Source organism: Eleutherodactylus coqui, chromosome 13 (genome assembly GCF_035609145.1).
Source record: "Eleutherodactylus coqui strain aEleCoq1 chromosome 13, aEleCoq1.hap1, whole genome shotgun sequence".
NCBI classification, from domain to species: domain Eukaryota; kingdom Metazoa; phylum Chordata; class Amphibia; order Anura; family Eleutherodactylidae; genus Eleutherodactylus; species Eleutherodactylus coqui.
In genome coordinates this window covers 48,891,770-48,914,625 of record NC_089849.1, presented here as the reverse complement: position 1 = coordinate 48,914,625, position 22,856 = coordinate 48,891,770, and the positions used below count along the sequence as shown (strand labels likewise).

The window sequence follows — 22,856 nt, the reverse complement described above, 5'->3', positions numbered from 1 at the left end:
CAGCAGCAGCTTCCTTTATAGTGCCCTTCTATGAACACCAGACATCTTCAGCGTCTTTCTAACAGTGGATACATAAACAGACGTTTTTGCAATTTGTAGAGTCTTCTGTAGGTCTTTTGCTGTTACCATTGGGTTCTTTCTCGCCTCTTTCAAGATTGCCTGTTATGCTCTTAGAGCTATTTTAGAAGGGCTCCAACTCCTAGCGAGAGTAGCAACTGGCCTGAATTTTTTCCATTTGTGGATAATTTATTTAACAATTTGTCTACAAAACTATTGATTAAGACCGGGATGTACATCAGTCCATGGAATGGTGTACTTATCTGTTTATTCTTGCTTTAAGTTTTCCTTCTCATGCCTTCACAAATCTTCATACTTGCTTGCAGGCTCTCCTACATTCAAGTATCTGGCTGTGGGTTGTGCCCGGCACTGATCAGCTGGTCTCTGTTAGGAACTTGCACAAGTTAAAGCTCTCACGTTCTTCTATTCTTTCGGAGGCTGTGTAGCATAACCACACCAATTCAATACTATGCAGTTACCTTTCTGTCCATCTGATCCTCTCTCATTAGCTGCTGGTTTATTCTCTCTCACTGCTGATAGAAGCAGAGAATTCACCTGGAGTGAATTATAGCCCTCTGTAATAGTAGCTTTCTCTGCTCTCTATCCTCCTGACCTGTCATACAGCCCTTCATAATGGTTCAGTGGAAAGGCAATGAATATGCATTCACAATGGGAGCAGGCTAGGGGATGAGCTGAGGAACAACCCTTCAATTTACTCTGACTGACAGAATTTGCTAACGATTTTAGTCCTCCAGTCTGCAGTGCCTTGGTAAACAGTACTGGCATAGAAACGAATCAATCAGAAGTATTTAAAGGGGTTTTCCATGGAGAATACTATTGATTACCTATTCTTAGGATAAGTTATCAATACTTGATCGGCTGGGGTCTGTCGCTCAGGAGCCCAACCGATTAGCTAAGTTGACACATGCTGTCAGCGTTGCAAATACACAGAGGTCAGAGCTGAAGCAACGGAAGTGCAGTGGCCGGTGCTTGTAACTGCAAACATGGCTCTCATTGAAATCAAGGCAAGCAGTGCCTGCAGTTACAAGCACCGGTCAATACACAGAGGTTGGCATGGAGACTTCCGCTGCGTCAGCTCTGACCTCTGTGTATTTGCGGCGCTAACAGCATGTACCCCCAACCGATCAACTATTGATGACCTATCCTGAGGATAGGTCATCAATAGTATTCTCCCTTGAAAATCCCTTTAATGAAAACCAATTACAAAAAGTCTTAATTTCCAAAAGCACTTTGTTTGAAACGAGTGCCACGGTATGCATGGCCTTTCAATTAAACTTGTTCCGATTTTTGTTGGTGTGCCATATCTTCTGTCTATTGCCATATCCATAGCCTGTCAACACAGTGTAGTAATCTGAGATATAAACACAGCACATTAGCCAATAAGGGTTTAGTTTCAATCCCCCTAACAATTTATATATGTGACATATTATGCCAGTACTCGTCATGGCTTTCACACTTTTAGAAACTGCATGGCAATTTAATGCCGGGTGAATATAAGAGCAGGTTCGGCTTGTTGTTCTAATGCACAATCTTAATTCCCTTTCAGGTGACAGTGTGTATCTAGCAGATCAAGCAGAAAGAGAGGAATATGTTCTTCAAGAATTTGGTATTATTGCTGGTGGTGAATATTCAAATCGAAGTGAAATCCCTTGGAACTACGGACAGGTAAATAACAGAGGGGCAGCAAGGGAAATGACCAAATTACTACTATGCTTTAGAGGACACTCTTTTGGCATATGTCTAGTGATGAGTCTATGGGCCTCTCAGACTAAAAGTTGCAAAGTACCACCTATGTATATTACACATGGGTGCACTTAGTTCATCTGCTGCATGCGGCAAACAATAAAATGTTGCCCTCCTCACCCTGTGGTCCCACAGCATTTTAGTGCTTCCTCTCTGTGTGTTACATCTGTACTGGACAGCTAACAGAAACCTGAGATCACCCAGTACTATGGCAGCCAGGACAGACGAAGTCAGCCTGCTTTATGGGTGGTTAGACACAGGAACAGAGATAAAACAGGCCCTAACGTCCACCTACCAATGGACAAAGGGGACAGGAAAGGCTTAGGTGTCTGCCCACCAACAGATGGGTAGAAAAAACAAGTAGAACCGGGCATCCAACAACTAACAGACGGGTGAATCAGACAAAGGACGGAAAACAGGCATAGACCAGACTGAAAAACTCCCAAAACATGTACCAAACATACCCACACGCATGAACAGATGGAATAGCTATCACATGTACGAGGTATTGATTCTTGAGTTGGCCAAGTCACTTAAGCCCGCGAGCCCACTTCAAGGGTCCTCGTTGTCTCGCGGGTCTCTACTCTAACGAGACAAGTTCCACAAGAAACCTGCCTGCAAGCAGAGCGATCGTCCTGATAAGGAGGGCCCCGCGCTGAAACCTATGGATCTAACTCACCCATGATGGTAAATTATCCACGCAGCACAGGAGCCAGTTTACACCACATGCCCGATACCAGCACAGACACACAGACCACATCATAGCTCACACCCACCGAACAAGCATGAATGCAAACACAAGAAAGAATGAGGAAACCAGCTCCCTCCAGCCAGAGGATGAGGGTGGTATATATGTGTAGCAGACCTGTGGTGTTTGGCTGGCTGGAAAACACCACGCCCAGCCAGCTCAATCATGCCATATCTGTGGAAATGTGCTCCTGCAGAGCCATAGTACTATAGGTCCCAGAAGAACAACCTAACACTGTGGTCCCACAACATTACAGTGCTACCCCTATGTGGCCTATCAACATTATACTGCTCCTCCTCTGTATCCACATAGCAATATAGTGTTCACATGAGTCTCAACTCTCCTGATGACAGATATTCCCTTGTATGTATAGAATGCACAACACAGACAAGCAGAGGAATAACTTGAAGTTCTTCATATGAGTATACACAATCACTTCCGTATGCTCTCACTTCCATCCTCTTTAAATTCACAGACGTACCTCTGTCTTTCTGGATTAGTACAAGAAAGGTAGGAACATCAACTTGGCAGTTAACATGCATACTAAGTGCTAGATATGCAAACATTCTGTCTTACCAACTGTAACCTTTCCAAACCATTCAATTGATAGTATTAAGGTAAAGTTATCCCCATCCATAACTAGCTGATTGTTGGGGGTCTGACCGCTGGGATCCCCACTGATCATTAGAATGCGGCACCCATTTTTCCCTGAGAGATTGGCAAACTGAATGGAGCAGGAGCCACTACTCCCATTCATTTCAATGGGGGCAGCCAAGTTCAAGTGTTCTGCAATCTATGGTACTCTCAATGAAATGAATTGGAGCACTGGAGATAGCCAAGCACTTGAACTTAGCCATTTTCAATACTTTTACCCAGTCTAACTGGTGATTGGTGGGGGTCACAACATCCGGACCCTTACCGATCAGCTAGTTTTCCCCTATCATGTAGCTTTACTTTACCAGAATACCTTTTTAAGGGCTTTTAGTTATTTTATTTAGTGAAGGTCAGAGATTCCAGTGTAATTTCTTAAGATTTGTACACGACAATCTAGCGCTTCTCTTAGGCAATAGCTGGATATATGAGTTAGACAGCTATTTTTGGAAAGACTAAACCCCCATTTGTAAGAAATGTATCACCATATATTGTCTGTATGTTCATAGACATTGATTAGCTATATGACTAAAGATGAATCATGCGGTCAGGACGTGTTGAGTATGAAGCTTGAGGCTTACGGTTTTGGTGAGAGGCCAGGACCCATTATGTTTATGAGATGCAGATAGTCACATGTAACAAAACAGGCTTTTAGTGCATAGCAGTCATTGTCCATGTGGTATGAATATTCATATAAGGTTGCTACATAAACATAGCCGCACGCACATACATTATAGCAAATTTTTAGGGTGCATGTAACCCCACCCCATGAATTACACAATTCCATCACTCTAATGTGAGCAGAACTCTGTAAGGCAATGTAATTGATTGCCTGTAAGTGACTGCGAATCACACTGGTGTCATTCGTGATTCGAATACAGTCATGGGAGCCTGGCCTATAAGCTAACTCAAACAAGACAAGATTGTGTACCTAAAATGTAACTGAAATGTTAATGAAAGTACGAAAAGATGTATTACATTGTATTACAAAGTTAAGTTTCATATCTGCTATGTGAAGATCCATCATTTAATTTTACTGCAAGGCATGGTATTACTTCTACTGCAATAACCACTCTTTAAATATACTTCTATTTAGTTTCAGCAAGACGTTCTGTATACCACCTTTGTCCTTTTGGATTCGACTGTCAGCTTCAGAAGAAACCCCCAAGAGGATGTAAGGCAGCGTAATAACCCTACACATATCTGCAGGGTCCTGAGTGCAATCGTAAGTGACTAAATCCAATAAAAAAAATGTGTTGTGTCTACATTCTGCACTGATATTAGTAATAATGATGATTGCCTTGTAATATTTGTATTATTTACTGTTTCATTTATGTATTTTAAAACCAGTTTAGTCTACCTGTATACTATTACCAAGTGATGTGTCATTCAAAGAGCTAATAGTGTAATATCGAGGTGATCGTGACTGTTTATGCTTTTGAAAGCTGCCGTCAATTCTAACAATGGCATTAAGACCCAATGTCCACAAGTCGATTTGAATTGCGGGCGATCCGCAGTTCAAGCCGCCTATAGGGAAATATCCACAGTGAAGAAAAAAGAAGAATTTAAATGACCCCTTGCAATAAGATCATGGGTTGACATGCAGTTGCCATGGCAGCCGGGGGCCTTCTGAAAGCCCCCAGGGTTGCCATTGCAGATTCCCTACCAAGCCATGCCTTTGGCGTGGCTTGATAGATTGCCTGTCAGATCACAGTATAATGTAATACTATGGTATTACATCATACTACAGGGGATAAAAAAAAGAAGGAAAAAGCAGTTTAAAAAAAAGGTTTATTATTAAGAAAAATTAAAGGTAATAAAAGGTTAAAACCCTTTTCTTATATTTTAAATGAAAAAAAAATCGCTGTGTCCTTAAAAGTCTGATCTATAAAAGTATCGCATTATTTACCCCTCATGATGAAAGTCGCCAAGAAAAAAATGTAATAACAAGCAACGAAAAATCATATTTACTCCAAAATGGTAACAATAGAAACTACAGGATATCCTACAAAAACGAGCCCATACACAACTATGTCGACCAAAAATTAAAAAAATGGCAGCAGAAAATAATTTTTTCCCCCAAAGGTATTATATATTTTTTTAAGTATTACAGCAAAAAAAAATATATACATTTGATATTGTAGTAATCGTACTGACCCACAAAATGAGGGCTCAGTCAAACGGGCGCATACAGGCGCCGATGCGCCAGTCTTCCTGCATGAAGAAGACAGCCGCACTGCAGGTGCAGACGACTCCCTGCAGCGCCGGAAGAAAGAATACATGACCGGCAATGGAGCCGGTCATGTGTTCTTTCTCCGCAACTGCAGTGCGGCCGTCTTATCCTGCATAGGCACCCGGATGCGCCTGTGTGACTGAGCCCTCTGGTTATCATATTATTTTTGCTGCAGTGTGTATGCTGTAGAAACAAGACCCTCAACAAGATGATGGAATTGTGTGTTTTTTTCCATTTTACTCTACTTACAATTTTTTTCAGTACATTATAGGGTACATTACATAGTACCATTGAAAAATACAACTCTTTCCACAAAAAATATATACTTTAGACGGACGGCTACGTTGATGAATAAAGAAATAAGAGTTATGCTTTACTAAAAGTGAGGAGAAAAAAAAATGAAAAAAAAAAAGGTCTGCGTCCTTAAGGGGTTAAAAAGTTTGTGTCCCTTGAAAAGTGTGGGACTCCCTGGTTAGAATAGACCCCCCCCCCACACAATTATATGCTAGCCCCAAAAAGTATGTGCACAAAAAAGATTCTTTGATGATCTGAAAATTAAAATTTTCCATGGACCAGAGCAGGACAAATTACCGTACTTCCCAATTGTGACAAAATCTTTACAAAAACATTCTATACAAATACATTTTTCAACATTGATTTATAAATAATTGTATATAACTGGTGCATGCTAAGAAGCAATGAACACACCCAAAATTTAGAAAATCAAAAGAAACAAAAAATACTAAAATGAAAAAAAAGTATGACACCATAAAAATAAACAGAAAAACTATTAAAAAACCATGACGCAACATGCAGAAGAGGCTCCGGGTCTCTTGCCCTGGGAAAATTACAATAATCGGTTTGTGTAAAAGCACCTTAAGGAAGAGCCAGGGTTTGCTTTGCGTGGTGATGTGTGAAGAAGGTTGAAGGAGGGTTGTTGAGTGGAGAGTGAGTCATGGTGAGCACGAGGATGATCCAAACTTACGGAGAAGAGGAAGTGATTGTGAGCAAGCGGAGAAGAATAAGAGATCAGTATATGTAAACTGACGCATACTCTAGGATGAGAGTTATTACAGCCAGTGTTGGTGTTTGCATGCTGATGTAGACACCGGGGAAAGACTGTCACCGCTAGGGAAAAGTGAGAATTGGTGAGACTGAGATTAAAAGGGAACCGGCAGGCCAGAATTGGAATTCAGTTTGAATGCTGACAGGCCCATTCAAACTTTGTATTGATGTTGCTGAAAGGGGACATTATCTTGTAAGCACAAGTGAGACACTGTAGAGACTTACTGTTATTTTTGAGCAAAGTTCAGCATAAAGTAAAGTTTATGTTGCAACTGAAAATGTGGCATCAGTGACAATCAATGCCTGCATCGAGAATGGTTCAAAATACCCTTTTGACGGAAGCTATTACACCAAGTATGTGGCTGTGATGATAAGCATGGTGCAATTGGGGCTACATGAGTACAAAGGCCAGTTCAGAGTGATACCGAGTCCACCATGGGGGTCAGTCAATGTTGTGAGCACCAAAATCCAGGGGTATAGAGTCAGAGTCTCCAAATAGAAAATAGGATCATTGTGTGTGAAAGCACCTCATCCTGGCAATAGTTAATTTGAACTTGCTGTGGGCAGAACGGGGAGAGGTACTATTCAACATTATTATGAGTTGTTCTTGGCTCTACTCCTACATCCATTACATATATTTAATATTAAGCCCCAGGAGAAAATGTTCAAATGATTTTCCAAGATTGCTCAATTGGCTGTTAAATTTGTTTACTGTGATTACATGGCGAACACACGGAGGCTTAGATATTAGCATGATATCGAGTCAAGATAAATTAGCATAAATTAAAACAGGAGTTGCTGTTACATGACATTTGTCTCTAGTTTAGTTTGCTTTTTAAAAAAGCAGAAGGTACCTAGAAACTGCTCTCTATTACTATATTTCCAATTCTAACCAGTTCAGCCCATATTCCGACTGCCTCGCCTTTGTTTAATTTTGTATCCTATTTGTAATTGCACCTTTTATTGGAGGTGGGGGGTGTTGTAGATGTTATAAGTTATGGCATGATACCACTATACAGTGACCATATAGTGATTCATTAATCTCCATGGATCTGTTGGAGAAAAGATGAATTTTGGCTATCCTTGGTAGTGGAGTTAAACAGAGCAGAAGCACGCATGGTTGGTTGCCGTTGCATTTGTACAGAACACAGGGATCCTGTCGTCATAGTTAGTGGGGGTTCGTGTGGTCGGACCCCCACGAATCAGACACTTACTGTTATCCTGTACATAGGAGATATGATAAGTAGAGATGAGCAAACATACTCGCTAAGGACAATTACTCGATCGAGCATTGTCCTTAGCGAGTACCTGCCCGCTCGGAAGAAAAGGTTCGGCTGCCGGCGCGGGTGAGAGGTGAGCTGCGGCAGTGAGCAGGGGGGAGCGGGGGGGGGGGGAGAAAGAGAGAGAGAGATCTCCCCTCTGTTCCTCCCCGCTCTTCCCCGCCGCTCCCCGCCCGCCGCCGGCAGCCGAACCTTTTCTTCCGAGCGGGCAGGTACTCGCTAAGGGCAATGCTCGATCGAGTAATTGCCCTTAGCGAGTATGCTCGCTCATGTCTAATGGTAAGTTTAAATATTGGGACAACCTGCTTAGAGCTTTCTCTTTAATTAGGCAAATTGTTTAGAAACTGCCACTATTTTTTTTACATAGTCCCTTGTTTGTCGGGAGCTGCAAAAAAAATTAGTAGTTTTGCAAAGCTATGTGTGAGTATAAAATGTAATTTTTCATCACTTAACACATCCTGCTCAGTATTTTCTTGGAGATATTAGGCAAATTATTAGCAGAACATAGCTAGAAAGTTAAAAAACTATTTCACAGTCAAAGAAAAAATAATGATATATGCAAACTTTGAAGAAAACGCTTGTGCTATGATCTTCTCACTAGAATGTAGACATAAGAGAATGGCTCAAATAATCACTAGTCTCTCCCACCGGCTGTGCCCCATGTCAAGGAAAAGCCAACCTCAACCTGGGGTCTTTCAAGCCAAATCACACTGCCGTTGGCTGAAGAGGTTGCCGTGCATATAGCACTCTGTGTTCTGAAAAAAATCAATAGGGTCATGAATTATATGGTCAAAAAGTAGGAGAAAAGACGCCATTTAATACCATTTCCCACCTATGGCCTTTCCTGGAGAAATCAGCTGACCATTGTTGGGATTAAGTTTAGAAAAAGGTTCCTGGATTGGTTCTCTACTTTGGTTCTCAGCTTGATTTCACTATCTGTATAATTGCACTACCCCATGTGTGTGTGATTGCTGTATCTAATTAGATGATAACTACACAATAACCCAAGCTGGTTTGGGCAGAGCTTTCCTCCTGTTGTATCTTGCCTACTAAATGTTACATGGATGTATTTGTTATTCTCACCTTATTTCCTATTCTAAGGTTAGTGCTATCTGCTAATATGAATGCCATTGAGGTGCAGTGTTGTCACATACAGAGGATGGCGCTAGTCTTCACCTGCTCAACAAATCTAATGTTCATTCCTTCTAGGCAAACAGTAAGGATGATAACGGTGTTGTGCAGGGAAGCTGGAGCGGAGATTATTCTGATGGCACCAACCCTACCGCTTGGTTGGGAAGCTATAATATACTGAAGGCTTGGAATCAGCAAAGGGCACCGGTTAAATATGGTCAATGCTGGGTATTTGCTGGTGTGCTCTGCACAGGTAATTACAATAAGGGAAAAATCAATGCTTGTTTAAATAATGAAAATTACACTTTGTAATCTATCACAGTTTTGAGTATTCTAAAGGCCATATATAGGAAGATGTCTCGCAGACCCAGACATATGCTTTATGTCCAACTAGAAAAGCTATATCTCTCCATACATTGTCCAATTCTTGATGCAACCACTGCATTGGAAAACAAGTATACTGTATATCTGTACATATCTGTCATTCTCAGCCTTAGTATCTTTATAGTCATCCAGTCGCCTACAGAGTTTTACTCCATGCCTCTGTCAATTAATCATGCTTACACTGGCTCTAGGGGTTGGTATAGGTAGTGGTTGACTAAAGGAGCTGAGAGTTGACAGCCATTATATATATATATATATATATATATATATATATATATATATATATATATATATATATATATATATATATATCTTAGATGTCTATCAACTGAGAGTTGACAGCCATTATATATATATATATACAGTATATATATATATTAATTAGATGTCTATCAACTAAGAGCTCCTTTGGCTAACCGCTACCTAAACCAACCCTTTCATGCACATGCATGCTAGCTTGGCTAAGCATGCATGTGTTCTGAATTGGCAGAGGGGAGTAAGACACTTCTGGCAGTAGCTTATCTCCCAGATAACAAAAAAATTGCGTAAGTTGAAATCCAAGTGCCTGATCCTTATCTCCCTTAGCATCTGCCATTGGAGAAGGGTCAGGAGGCCTCCATGCACATTAGATGGTCAGCCGGACATGCCAAAATTGTTGCCTCTGGCTGATATTAACCTGATGTGTCTGACCAGCTTTAGGGATTTCTTGAATATCTTTTTGATTAAAGAGACTTTTTGTAGAGTGATGAGGTGTAGTTGAATGTTGGCATGAGTTAGGAAGGAATTCGCCAGCTTCTTCTGATATATGGGTTTCACTCAAAATCAGTAGAGAATGTAGCCTGGGACATAAGAGAATAAAAAGCCAGTATTTGTATCAATAACAGGTCCTTGTTATTATTATTGTATCCCCTGAGATACCCACCCTAAGTAGTTATAATCTAGCTCTCTTTTCATATATTCTCTTCTCTTCAGTCAACAGAACACTTGGAATACCCTGTCGAGTGATTACAAACTACAACTCTGCCCATGACACAAATGGCAACATGACTATTGAGGAATACTATGATATACAGGGGAATGCAGTGGCAGAAAGTGATGACAGTATATGGTAAGTACCGTATTACTATGTGGAAAACCATTTCTTTACAGAGTGACAGACGATACCTTTACTTGCCAAGCTCCTTCCCAACTTTAGCAACAACATTTTGGGACTTTTGCAAATTTGTCAAACACTTGTTTGAAGGAAGAAACTCCTGTATACGTTAACTGCGGGACACACTGACCTCTAGTGGGACTGTAGTGATATAACTACATATTGTATGTTCCATATTTTATAAGGTGCAGTGTGATATTGTTGCCGGAAGTGGTGCGATGCAGGTTCTGGATGGCGTAGCTGCTAGAGGTGAGCGAGCACGCTCGTTTAAGGCTGATGCTCGATCAAGCATCGGCCTTGTGGACTAACTGATTACTAGACTGAGCACCATGAGAGTGATCTCTAAAGTTGGTCATACACACCTTGCAATAAGCACTATGTAGTGAAGAGAAAAAGCAGAAGTGTTACTTTTGCTATTTGACTAGGTGATCACGTGACTGCCGGGTGCCCTCTGCCACAGCAAAGCTGCAGGGTCCTAGCAGATCCTGATCAGCTCTGTTACCACAGAGAGATGCTTTCCCCTGTAATTAGGGAGAAGTTTGAAATTAAAAAAAAACAATGTGAATCACCCCATCGGTCTTATATGACGTCATGGGGGATCCACTGCTAATGCCAACCGAAACCGTCGCCATATGTGAAAAAAAAAGTTAAAAAATATCCCTATATGTCATGGGAAAACTTTGGATGCTAAAGAAAAAGAAATGGGGCCGTAAAACCACCGCATGGGTAAAATCCCTAAAAAAATGTCTTAGGGGTTAAGTCATATTCCACCACCATCAAGTTCTCTGCCTAGTAGCATCTGTGGTTATGCTAATGACTAGGTGAAATATTTTTTTATCTGCAGTATCCATACGGTATTCAGTCATTGCTATACTAACATTAATCATATTCAAAGGGGAGTAGCTAGCAAAATGTCTATTCCGAGATAATAAAACAAATGCTTCTTTTCTAGGAATTTCCATTGCTGGAATGAGGCCTGGTTTGTCCGGACTGATCTTGATCCCAAATATAATGGATGGCAAATCATTGATACAACTCCACAAGAGATGAGTGATGGTAAAACACTGAAACACTTACTGACCTAAGACCGTTTTCACACGGCTGAGAAAATCGCGCGAGATTTGTGTACGGCGAGATGCACAAATACGAACCCCATTCTTTTGAATGGGGTCATACACATGAGGGATTTTTTTCCCACTACACATAGCGATACGGGAAACAAATCGTGGCACCTCCTATCTTTGGGCATGCCCTTGCATCGCATCTCCCCCGAAGTGATGCAAGATGTTTTTTGATACAAAACTGTCCTCACATCCGTGGCAAAATCGAATGTTGGCGAGTGCGCTATTAGTCCGTGATTCACGGCCTGATGTCGCACTTAGGGAATATTCACACATAGTGGAAATGCTGCAGATTTTCCATAGCGGCAAAAATACCGGCAACATCTGCAACGTTGGTACGGATTTTGACCTCCCAATACTTCACACTGCTCTATGCAGACCTTAGAACGCACTAGCAACTGCTATTGAGCGCCTTCGAAGAAGATCTTGTGATGCGTTGGCCACTTCTGCATCACACGACTGGCGGCGCTGCTCAGTAGCAGTTGCTGGTTTGCACTGCGCTCTGGATACAGTAGCGTGAAGTATAGGGAGGTGGGAGGAGTGAAGCTCAGGCTGTAATTAGCTGCAGATCTGGGTTTTGATGTGGAAATGTGGATTGTGCAGCATTTCCGCTATGTGTGAACATGCTCATAAGGGATTTTGTCCAAGTAAAGTTCATTTTTATAAAACTCTAATTCATGTAGTTGTAAGAGATCGAAAACCACATGTACAGAGAACTACCAAATGGGGTGTATCTAGATCAGGGCTCCCTGGGCATGTGCCCAGATACCGGGTGTCAAGGGGTGTGCCAACAAGCCACTTTACGCATATTGGCCATGTATTTAAATACAGATATGAGGCAACTGATTGTACCTTTGCCCCAGGCCTCTTTTAGCCCTGGTAGATACAGTCCATCTGCAGACTTCACCACTCTCCCGACTTCTCCACAAGACTTTGGAGGCCTTCGCCGATAAGGTAAGTTTAGTGGTTGCACAAGGTACAGTTCCACCCAAGCCCTGGAGACTAGTACTCTAAATGGAGCACTACACCTGGGAGGCCTTGTTAGAGTTTTTTCATTGGGGCTCAGCAGCTACAAATTATAAATCTGGCCCCATTACATAGTATAGTGACATCACAAACTGCTTGCTTTCTGTTAACTTATAATTTAAAGTGCACATTAGTATCTATATATATAAGATCTACTTTTCCATTCATAGGCATGTACCAACTGGGCCCTGCATCTCAAATTGCAGTAAAAGAAGGGGATGTAGATAAGCCATATGACACTCGCTTTGTCTTTTCGGAAGTAAATGCAGATATAATTGAAATGATCATACAACCGAATAGAAGAACAACAAGAGGACAAACAAATAGTACAAAAGTTGGAATATACATCTGCACGAAGGCTGTGGGGCAAAACTTTTGCACAAACATCACAAGTGAATACAAGGATCCTGAAGGTACTCTTCTATAACTTTGCCGTATTAAGCAGTTTAAACAAGTCCATTGATGTAACAGAGTGCATGGTGGGAGTTGCAGCTTCCCAACAACCGGAGGGCCACAGGCTGAAGACCACTGATGTAGAGTGAGGTAGTACTATTAATAATGCTTCCTATATCTTCAGGTTCATCAGAAGAGAGGCAAACCTATAATAAAGCTCTGCGGCTGAGTGGTATGGGTACAGGATTTGTAGCATTCTCTGCAGACGGAAACCGTACATCAGCCCCAAGCCGTGCAGCTGAGGTTTCCGGTGACATATCAGTTTCTGGATCACCCATGATAGGAGATGACATCGAGGCAATCCTGACTCTCAAGAATTTAACACCGAAAAGCAAAAATGTCACAGTCAATATCACTGCAGCTGCCGTTGTATACAACAAGGCTGTGAGACGAAAGATCTTCACTGAATCTGTGAAAGTGAACCTCGGCTCAAATGAAGGTACTATCTTCCACTTTTTGATATTTTGAAGTTGTCTAAGTTAGAGGAGTTGTCTGCTCCATACAAGCCTTTGGAATATCTTAACTGTCCCTGGCAAATAAGATGATACAGGTGAAAAGTTTTGTTTATTATTACCGATCCCCCTAATGGAGGGAACCAGTAGCAAACAAAAATTTCTGTTGACTTAGAATGTCCGAGGTTTTCTAAACCAGACAACTTCTTTAATTTCGTATTTTCAAGTTTTGCTAATGTAATCAGTTATACCTACTAGGGGGTATGATCAAAGTTGGAATTTGTGGTAATGGTAACCTTGCCCCTGTGAGTCTTTTCAGAACACTCTCGCGCTCTTGTATATTAAAAACTAATGTACATGATTCCTTCAAATCACACTGCAAATTTACAAGTAATTAAAGCATCGAATTCCTGTAGACCCCATTTCACATGTATTTCTAACCAATCGGGGAATTCAAATTTGGCAAAATAACCAACTTTGGTTGGTGGCTGACATACCAGCATAGATAATTGTTGGAAAGCAAATACATAATTTTATCTTCCATCCCTCATATAGTACCAACACATTTTCCAGCATTATATACAAATTATAATTACTTATGTGAAATAAAGTTTATGCAAGCATTAGGGGAGAACATGCGTATTCGACTTGTGCCTAGGATCGTAGTACTGCAATGCAACAGTGCTGTTAGCCATAGAGCGACTAGGCTGCAAATAATACATTTCATTATATGGCGCAATGCATTAGATTGTGGTGCTCCTAGATGACGTCACATAATGTGTACCTTCATATTATGGCTCCAACGTGCATAGAAAACTTGAACAGACCAATTATCTCGATGCTTGTGCAGAATTAAATCATGTGTCCCTAAAATGAAACGTGGGACATTTCATTAAGCCAACCTTACTACGGTATTATACAACCCTTGGCATTGCTAGAAAATACTATTGTTCATTGTTTGAAATTTGTAATACTTATATAATACTTAATATGACTTTAAACAGTAGTATTATATGTAAAGCCCAAACGAGGTGTTTCATATACAAAATGCAATTACATAAAGATGCAGTAGATTTATTGTGCCTTTTTATGAATTCTGCTTTTAAAGTATATGTGCGGTATTGTACAGTATGCTTCTTATGCTATGTACAGATGAAGGCTCACATTTCAGATTTAAAAAAAACACTTAAGAAGACAAGACAATATGCCAATATGTCCATCTTGCATCCACAGAAGTCAAATGCAAAAAAAAAACAAAACAAAACAAAAAAACTAAACATGGATCTGTTGACTTCGGATAGGCTACTCTCATTCATAAATTGGATATGCTACAATTTTTTCACACACAGACCATCGGTCCATGTGGAAAAAAGGATGTGTGAATAGCCCTCTTGACTATTATGGGTCCGTGTGCTCTGCATGTAAGGTCCGTTGGACACACAGGAAGCATGGAGATGTGAATGAATTACACTCGTGTGAAGAAGCTCTTAGAGTCTTTATAACAGTAGTTGGCTCTTTGATAATGCCAAGAACTGAACCATAGTGGAATAACTCTTAACAGCCTCTATAGCAGTCTAGATCAATGTTATGGGAACCACACAGTCTTTCCCGCTTGTTGAGGATCAGGGTTGTGGTACACCAGGTGCCCTTTTCAGGATGTGTGACCCTTCTAGGCTGTTGAGTTTCTCTTTTATCCAAGTCAGCTCTACTTATGCTTGGTGACTCCGGAAACTGGCTGGGTATGGAAATTGCACAAGCTTTGGTGGCAAGTTCCTACAGACACTCTGCTGGGACCACTAGGCTCTCTTGGGTACCATTTTCCGGCTGCCTTGATGGCTACCCTTTCACAGACACCTCTTGCCTTGCATTACTCACCTGCACCCTCCTGCAACACACAACTGCATAAACCAGCACCATAAATGCAGTGTAACTCTTCTGGTTTAGCTTGGATATCTTTTGCAGCAGTTTGACTTCTTCTGGAGGAGTAGGGGACTCTTCTCTCTTCTCTAACCATTTGCTTACCTCTAAGAGTGGCATGAAACAGTCTTTATTTCTGCAGTCCAGGAACTATGCATTGATTGCTTTGGTGTCATGCCCTCAGGTTTTACTTAAGGCACTGGCAGATGATCTCATAAGGGATGCCCTACCATCTCCATTGCAGCTTTACAGCCCCTCCTGCAAATCTGTTATGCACAATGACCTGGTATCCTACTAGTAGTGGTAATCCCTTCAATTTACAGTTGGCCGTGAGATTGTAGAGAACTAACTGTTGTGCAACTCAAATATAGATCTATTACACACTTCTGACATGTTCCTCTGTGATGACCAGGGACAATGTCCTGCCCCATAATGGTCGATTCTAGTGTGTCACTCCCCAAACTAGTCTGGCAAACTAGTCTGAGGTGATGATGAAGATGATGTGCACTGTGCTACACTGTTTCCTAGTAAGTTTTTTTGCATTGCAAACCCCAATAAAAATCATAGAGACATAAGAGGCAAATATATGTTTTACTGGAGCACAAATTTGGTGGTAACATTAATCTATAACATAGAGGCACAAATGGTCTCTTTGCTGGTGGTGGCACTTTCTAAATGGTCTCCTTGCTGGTGGTGGCATTTTTCAAATGGTCTCTTTCCTAGTGGTGGCCGTTGTTGTTACTCCTGGTGTTGACTATTTCCCCCTTAGCTGTTATGCTGCTGCACTTGCCCGATGGATGAAATTACCTTTTGCTGACTCTCATTGTGGATACTAAATTCCTGCTTTCCACCCATCTTGGAAATCTCTTTCTGTCCTCGTGGTCACATTCCCAAGCAGTCTCCTGGGTATTTGGCCTTTAGGCCTGCTGCCCTGTCAGCTTCACTCTGGCCACTGTCCTTGCACTAGTGGATCTTTCTGCCATTTGTACTCCTAGGCATGGGTCATACAAGTTCTTAACTACTCTATTTAATGGCCCTCAAAGAATCCTGTACCCTTCGGCACTAAAAGACGCAGGTGCTGTTACTTAGCCCTTCAACTACGAGCCATTTTGGGGATTTTTATTTTTTCATCCTTGCCTTTCAAGAACTATAACTTTATTTTTTTCGTCCAAATAGCTGCATGAGGGATTGTTTCTTCTTTCTTGCAGGACACATTTTAATGGTATAATTTAATGTACCATATAATGTATTGGAAAACTTAAAAAAAAATGTAAGTGGGTTGAAATGGAAAAAAATGCAATTGCGCCATTTTCAGGGGGTTCTACTTTTGCAGCATTCTTGGTAAAATAACATGTTAACTTTATTGTATGCATCAGTAGCATTATGGTGATACTTTGTTTATAGATTTTTTTTTATTAAAGAGGGGTAATAAGGTGTACTTTTCAACTTTTTAATTTGATAATGCCGATACAACTCTTTAATCACATTGCTCTCCAGTCCCCTTTGCTGGAGTGTGATTATATTGGGGAAACATAGAAAAAGATAAAATTCTTTCATAAGCTTTGTGCTGCAAACTTTGATCCCAGGTGGGAACTACCACGACGAAGTTGGTGAAGTCGTCCATGATGAATAATAATTGCCTGTAACTCTGTAGGGGTTCTTCCACCATGAAATAGTCCATTCACACTAATTATAAGAAGTGGAAGGTCTAAATGTTGCCCATAAAGGCCTGTTAATCCCCACTTGTTGCTAGATCATAGTTGCTACCATATATATTCTACAGAGATCACAGGTAACTTTCTGTAATTCAAGATGATAATAGAATTTCTGTAGTGAGCTAAACGTCTTTGTTTGTCCTGTCACTCCTTGGTGGTTCGGCCAAACTGTGAGCCTGCTGCTTCTCCTTGCTTTGGGCAGCACCTTTTCCTAAACCATAGTAGGCCTCCAACACTTTGCAATCTCTTTCAATTCTTTATCAGTACCCACTGGATTGTGGGACAAGGCATCCATTACTATACTGTACTATGTACTTGAACTTGCTCAGCCTCATAAACCCTCCCCTCCCAGTCCCTCAATCTTCAGCTGGCATATGGTAGGTGAACACTTGTTTTTGCTGTCCTAAACTTGGGTCAGGACTGCTTCCAGTCCCTTCATGCTTACAAGTGTTTAACAGAAAGGACTTGTTGTAGTTAGCATAAACCAAAATGGGAACAGACATCAGCAACCTCTTCAATTCTTGGTAGGCTCAGTCTTTATTGGGACCTCAATTTATAACATTCTTCTTGGTTACTTCTGGCTTTCCCCCATTCAAGAGGGCATACAAAAAATGCAACTCCATAGCAAAGTCCTTGATAAGCCACTGGTAGTAATGAACTAGTTCCAAGACGGCCCGAATGTCTGCAGTAGTGCTCTGGATGGACCACTGTTGTACTGCTCTGACCTTTGTAACATGGGCTGGACTCCTTCTTTGGTCACCACATGCTCCAGGTACTTAATGTTTTCTCTAAACAAATGAAATTTGTTGGGCTTCAGCTACAACCCATGTACTTCCAGATGGGGCAACACTTAGGTTTTACTCTCTAAGTAGAGGGATGAGAAGACGATGATGTTATCCAGGTGATAACAAACATCCAAAATCAGCACCCTCAAATACAGCTCCATCGATTTCTGGAGGGACACAAGGACATTGGTGTGCCAAAAAGCTTGCATAGGAGCTCTAATAATCAATGTGAAGAATGTGGCAGTCTTCTCCTGATTTTTTTTATGAAAATGGGCACCAGCAAGTATTTGCTGGCCAGATCCAGTTTAGAGAAATATCTGATGCGGCTTAGCACCCTCAAAGAGTCTTGTATCTGGAGCAATGACTATGCATCCCACACAGTAAAAGTGCGAAGCCATCTGTAGTTCATGTAAAATAACAAGCTTCTATCTTGGGTGCATCTGGCCTTTCTACTGCCTGAGGCGAATAGTGAAACGGCGCCCCTTCTCCAAAGAAAAATTATTATAATCAAAGTACACACATGGACAAACTTACTGAGGTGGAGACCCTTGCATTTTGGCCAACCCTAGAGCAATTGTCTTCATCTCCCTTAAGCTCCTTGCTGAAGGCTTTGTACACAACGATGTAAGGATGGCGCTCTGCTCCTAGAACAATGCCCAACGAGCGCTTGGTTACCTATATTCTATTCTATACAACTATACAGTGCAGATTGGCATCTGAGACACTGACTCTGGAGCTTTGGTGCTGCCTGGTCAAGTTGTTGTCCAGTAGTTCAAAAGAGCAACAACTAATTGTCGTAAAGAAAAAAACCCTTCTCTCTGCTGCCGGTGATGACAGAAAGTACGTCTGGTTGCAGCACATGATTGCTGGAAGTCTGTAAGCAAAGACCAGTGGGGGCCACCAGAGCATCTGCGCTGGATCAGGGGGAGATTAAGAAGGCGAGTATTGTTTTTTTTTAATTATTTTTTTTAACTATCAAAGAACTTCTTTGAGTCTAAATTCACAGATGGCAGATTTCTCTTAATGGATTTTGGTGCGGATCGGCATCAAAATCTGCACCAATATTTGTGTCAAAATTCACATGCAATAAGCAAATTTCATCATTTTAAGGAGGTGAAATCTGCAATGAAAATCCAAAGCAAAAAAGGAGGATTTATATCTACACAACAGCTCGATTTATACTGGAGATTTATTTAAGCAACATGTGAATGGGATTTCTAAAAAATGTGACATCACCCGTAAATTGGTCTAGCATCGTGTTCTAGGCTTTAAGTCAAGCCAAAGTCAGGCTTGTTCTGGTAAAAGTGCCGGCTTTTGGTCCCAGCAACTTGACCACTTCTTTTAATTCACCGCAGTACGACTTAGTTCCTTCTAGCTAGACTTCTTTCAAGAGCTGCTCCACTGTGGTCTCTTGTGTTAACTTGATGTACTGGGATAGCAGCAATGCTCACATCTGTAGGCTCAGTCTGCCAGCGTGTTTCCTGCGCATCCTGGTCTTTTCTTCTAGAAAATACTTCTGCCATTAGTTCCCAGGCCGCTAACACCACTGTGACATTCACATCCTCCGTGGGTCAGAAGGGGTGTCTCCTGACCCCCGTCGCAGGCCTCTCACCAGCTAAGCCAGAAACTTGCTGCACACTTATGAGGGGCAAGCAACCCGAAACAGCTGTCTGTGTATGGAATCTGGCTTAGTTTCCTATTCCCAATCATTATTAAGACTTGTTAAAAAGTCTCATTGATTTGAAGGAATGCTGCCTTCCAATAGGTGGCGCTACAGTGGTATTAATTCCATCTTCCTTATTTGCATACACATCCTCCATAACACTTGTGCATTTCAAGCCACAGCAATCCTCTTATCAACCCCAAGATGTGAGCAATCAGTAAAGATCTGTGTGTCTGAAGGTCTTTTTGGACTAGTTGATTTCTCAGCCCATTCCATTTTCTTTTACATGGGCTTAGAATCAGCTTATGGGAACAAAAAATTGCTACTATGATCATTTGTCTCTTCCACTCAGCGAACACTTTCATGCAGAAACTGAACAAGTGGCCGACGAATGAGCCTTTCGTCATTGATTGGCTAAATTTTGGTTCTTTTACACAGTCCAACTGTTGGGCCAACAAGCATTAGAAGAACGTTCGGGCCTGATAATAGGTCCCCAGAAAAGTGCATGGAACAAGGTGAAAAGCAACAAGATCTGACCGGCTGAACACAACCAGTCACCTATAATATCTATGGAGGAAAGTGCCACAAGATTCACGGACCAAGATGCAATATTTGAACCTCCACCTTTTGGATTTTACTCCATTTACAGCTGCTGCCAGTCGACATTAAGGAATCAGAAAATACAACCTTTTTTGAAATTTTCACTTCCTTTGGCCACATGGCAGCTCAGATATTGTCTTATTAACATATGTGGAGTAACTTTATGTCATTGTATTGTTTTTGTAATTTAAACACATTGCAAGAATATTGGGTAGAATAAGCATTTCCAGTCTCTAGGCACCAATTAATCTTCTTGTTCTGTAATAGGCAGCAATGGGTGGGCAGTACCTGCTTGTATGTCCTGCATTCCGAGCAAACGGAAAAAAAAGTTTGGTAAGTGTTACTTTTTTTGCATCTGTTTGCATTATCAAATGTAATAAATTACATAGAAACAAAAATTTATATCACAACCCAAAAATCAAAAATGGAGGGAAATTTGCTGGATGCTGAAAATCAATCAATCAAATACTATTAATTCCTTCTCTACTTTGATGCATGTTCTGATCAATCTTTTCTCATGAGACCCTAAAAGGAAAATATCAAATAAATTATTATGCTGTTCAAAAGCATTTTATCACAGATTTTTTGTGATCAGCATTCAATTTATGCGTGTACGTATAGGGTGTACAGAGGGTGCGGTCGCACCTGGGCCCAGGAGCCCTAGTGGGCCCATAAAGTCTCTCTTCCCCATATTGCAAACCAGTACTATCAATGACGCTGTATAGGCGAGTACCCAGTTCCAGATTTTGCCTAGGGCCCAGCAGCTTCAAGTTACGCCTCTGGTTCAACCCGTGTAGATCAGATGACCTCTTTGGAGTACTTCATGGACTCTCATCCATGTCATTTTTTGACATTTCTATATGACTTCTATGAAGTTGACTATGGAAGGATTTTCCCTTTAATTACCTTTGATAGAATGTTTTTCTTGTGGAATTAACTTTTTTCTACAGTATGAAACTATAGTTACAAATAAGAACAATAGACACAATTACATAATAGGCAAAGGCTCCAATATACATTAGATAGCTGTCAAACCCTTGTTTGGCCCACTGATATCTTGTCTGATACCTCCATACATAAGCATTAGAGATGAGCGAGCATACTTGCTAAGGGCAAATGCTCGATTGAGCATTGCCCTTAGCGAGTACCTGCCCGCTCGGGAGCAAAGATTCGGCTGGCGGCGGCGGGCGGGGAGCGGCGGGGGAGAGCGGGGAGGAACGGAGGGGAGATCTCTCTCTCCCCCCCCCCCCGCTCCTCCCTGCTCATGGCAGCAACTCATCTGTCACCCGCGCCAGCAGCCGAACCTTTTCTTCCGAGCGGGGAGATACTCGCTAAGGACATGGCTCGCTCGAGCAATTGTCCTTAGCGAGTATAATCGCTCATCTCTAATAAGCATGCTTCGCCAAAAACACCATACACAGAGCATGCCTAGAACATTTTCTCATAGAAGTCTATGGCTCAACTCCTGTCCATTGTGTCTATGAACTACAGATGTAGTAGCTCCATCCTTGAAGGATAGCACACTACTCCTGCAGCACAGACCGCCTGTCACCTATAAGCTGCAATGCGCTAATTGCATAGCGAGGCCACTGCTATTCACTTTGAACGGTGGCTGCACTATGCAATTAAGGCCTCATGCACACAGGCGGATTTGAATTGTGGAATCCGTGGCGGGCGTCTGCCTCTGGTTTTTACAGCAAGTACCACCAATAGCATGCTATGGAAAAGGGATTCTTCATGCACACGAGTGGAAACCTATTGTGGTTTCCGCTCGCAGATGAAAAATCCCAGCGTGCTCCATTTTTGCGTGGATTCCACGCAGGCGGCTTCCATTGAACTGACATTGTGGAAAGGTAGCAGATTCAGCGTCATCGCTAAGTGATGATGCGGGAAAAGCAGGAGTTAAACAAAAAAAAAATCTGTATCGCGCATGTTCGGCGGTGAGCTGAGAGGGCCATTTACAGTACAGGGAAGCTGGAAAATGATAGGTACGCAGGGTCGCCATCCGTGGTCAGGGCCAGGTTCCGCATGCGGAATCCCACCCACCCGTATGCATGCAGCCTAACATAGTTGCGCCAAATTTTGGAGCGACTCATTAACTCAGTAGCTAACTTAGTTTAGTCAGTGCTGCTACATCGGTCTGAGACTGCTAGAAAGCATATCTCAAAATGCTGTTAACAACAGCTTAGGAAAATGGCTGCTTCCATAATCATGTACAGAAAATAGAAAAAAAAACTATAATCAGAAAATGAAAACATTAGAACAATCTGATATGTGTCCCTATCTGGGTTTAATTAGAATATATATATATATAATATTATATTAATATACTCTTTAATACAGATTTGCTTTATAGGAATTATCTGGTTAGAATTTTTTTTGACAGGTACAAAGGGATAAAAATAACAGAACCAGCAGTACTTACCCTACGTAAGTCCTGGGAACCCAGCACTGCCAGCCCCGTGGTCCTCTGAGCCTTTGTTTAGGAACGGCTACCACCTGACCACTGCAACCAATCAGAGGCCACAGGGGTCAGGCGCTGTTCTTCTGACATATCCGTTCAGATGCTGTGAGTCATGAGGTCAGGAGAACAGCACCCGACCTCTGCGATCTCTGATTGGCTTCATTCCAAAACAAAGAGTGGGATGATTGCGGGGC

The 22,856-nt window shown here is 41.6% G+C and overlaps 1 protein-coding gene across 2 annotated transcripts in view; it reads left to right on the top strand.

Moving 5' to 3' along the window:
* Positions 1-22,856, top strand: part of LOC136588205 (protein-glutamine gamma-glutamyltransferase E-like) — a 42,189-nt gene that overhangs the window by 12,957 nt on the left and 6,376 nt on the right. Inside the window, exons 4-11 of one of the 2 annotated variants that reach the window (XM_066587254.1) lie at positions 1,625-1,743; positions 4,317-4,445; positions 9,008-9,182; positions 10,286-10,421; positions 11,419-11,522; positions 12,784-13,026; positions 13,191-13,505; positions 20,466-20,531. In XM_066587254.1, the coding sequence (XP_066443351.1) occupies positions 1,625-1,743; positions 4,317-4,445; positions 9,008-9,182; positions 10,286-10,421; positions 11,419-11,522; positions 12,784-13,026; positions 13,191-13,505; positions 20,466-20,531 (1,287 nt within the window). The remainder of the gene's footprint in view (positions 1-1,624; positions 1,744-4,316; positions 4,446-9,007; positions 9,183-10,285; positions 10,422-11,418; positions 11,523-12,783; positions 13,027-13,190; positions 13,506-20,465; positions 20,532-22,856) is intronic. The other variant, XM_066587255.1, reaches the window with a different exon arrangement.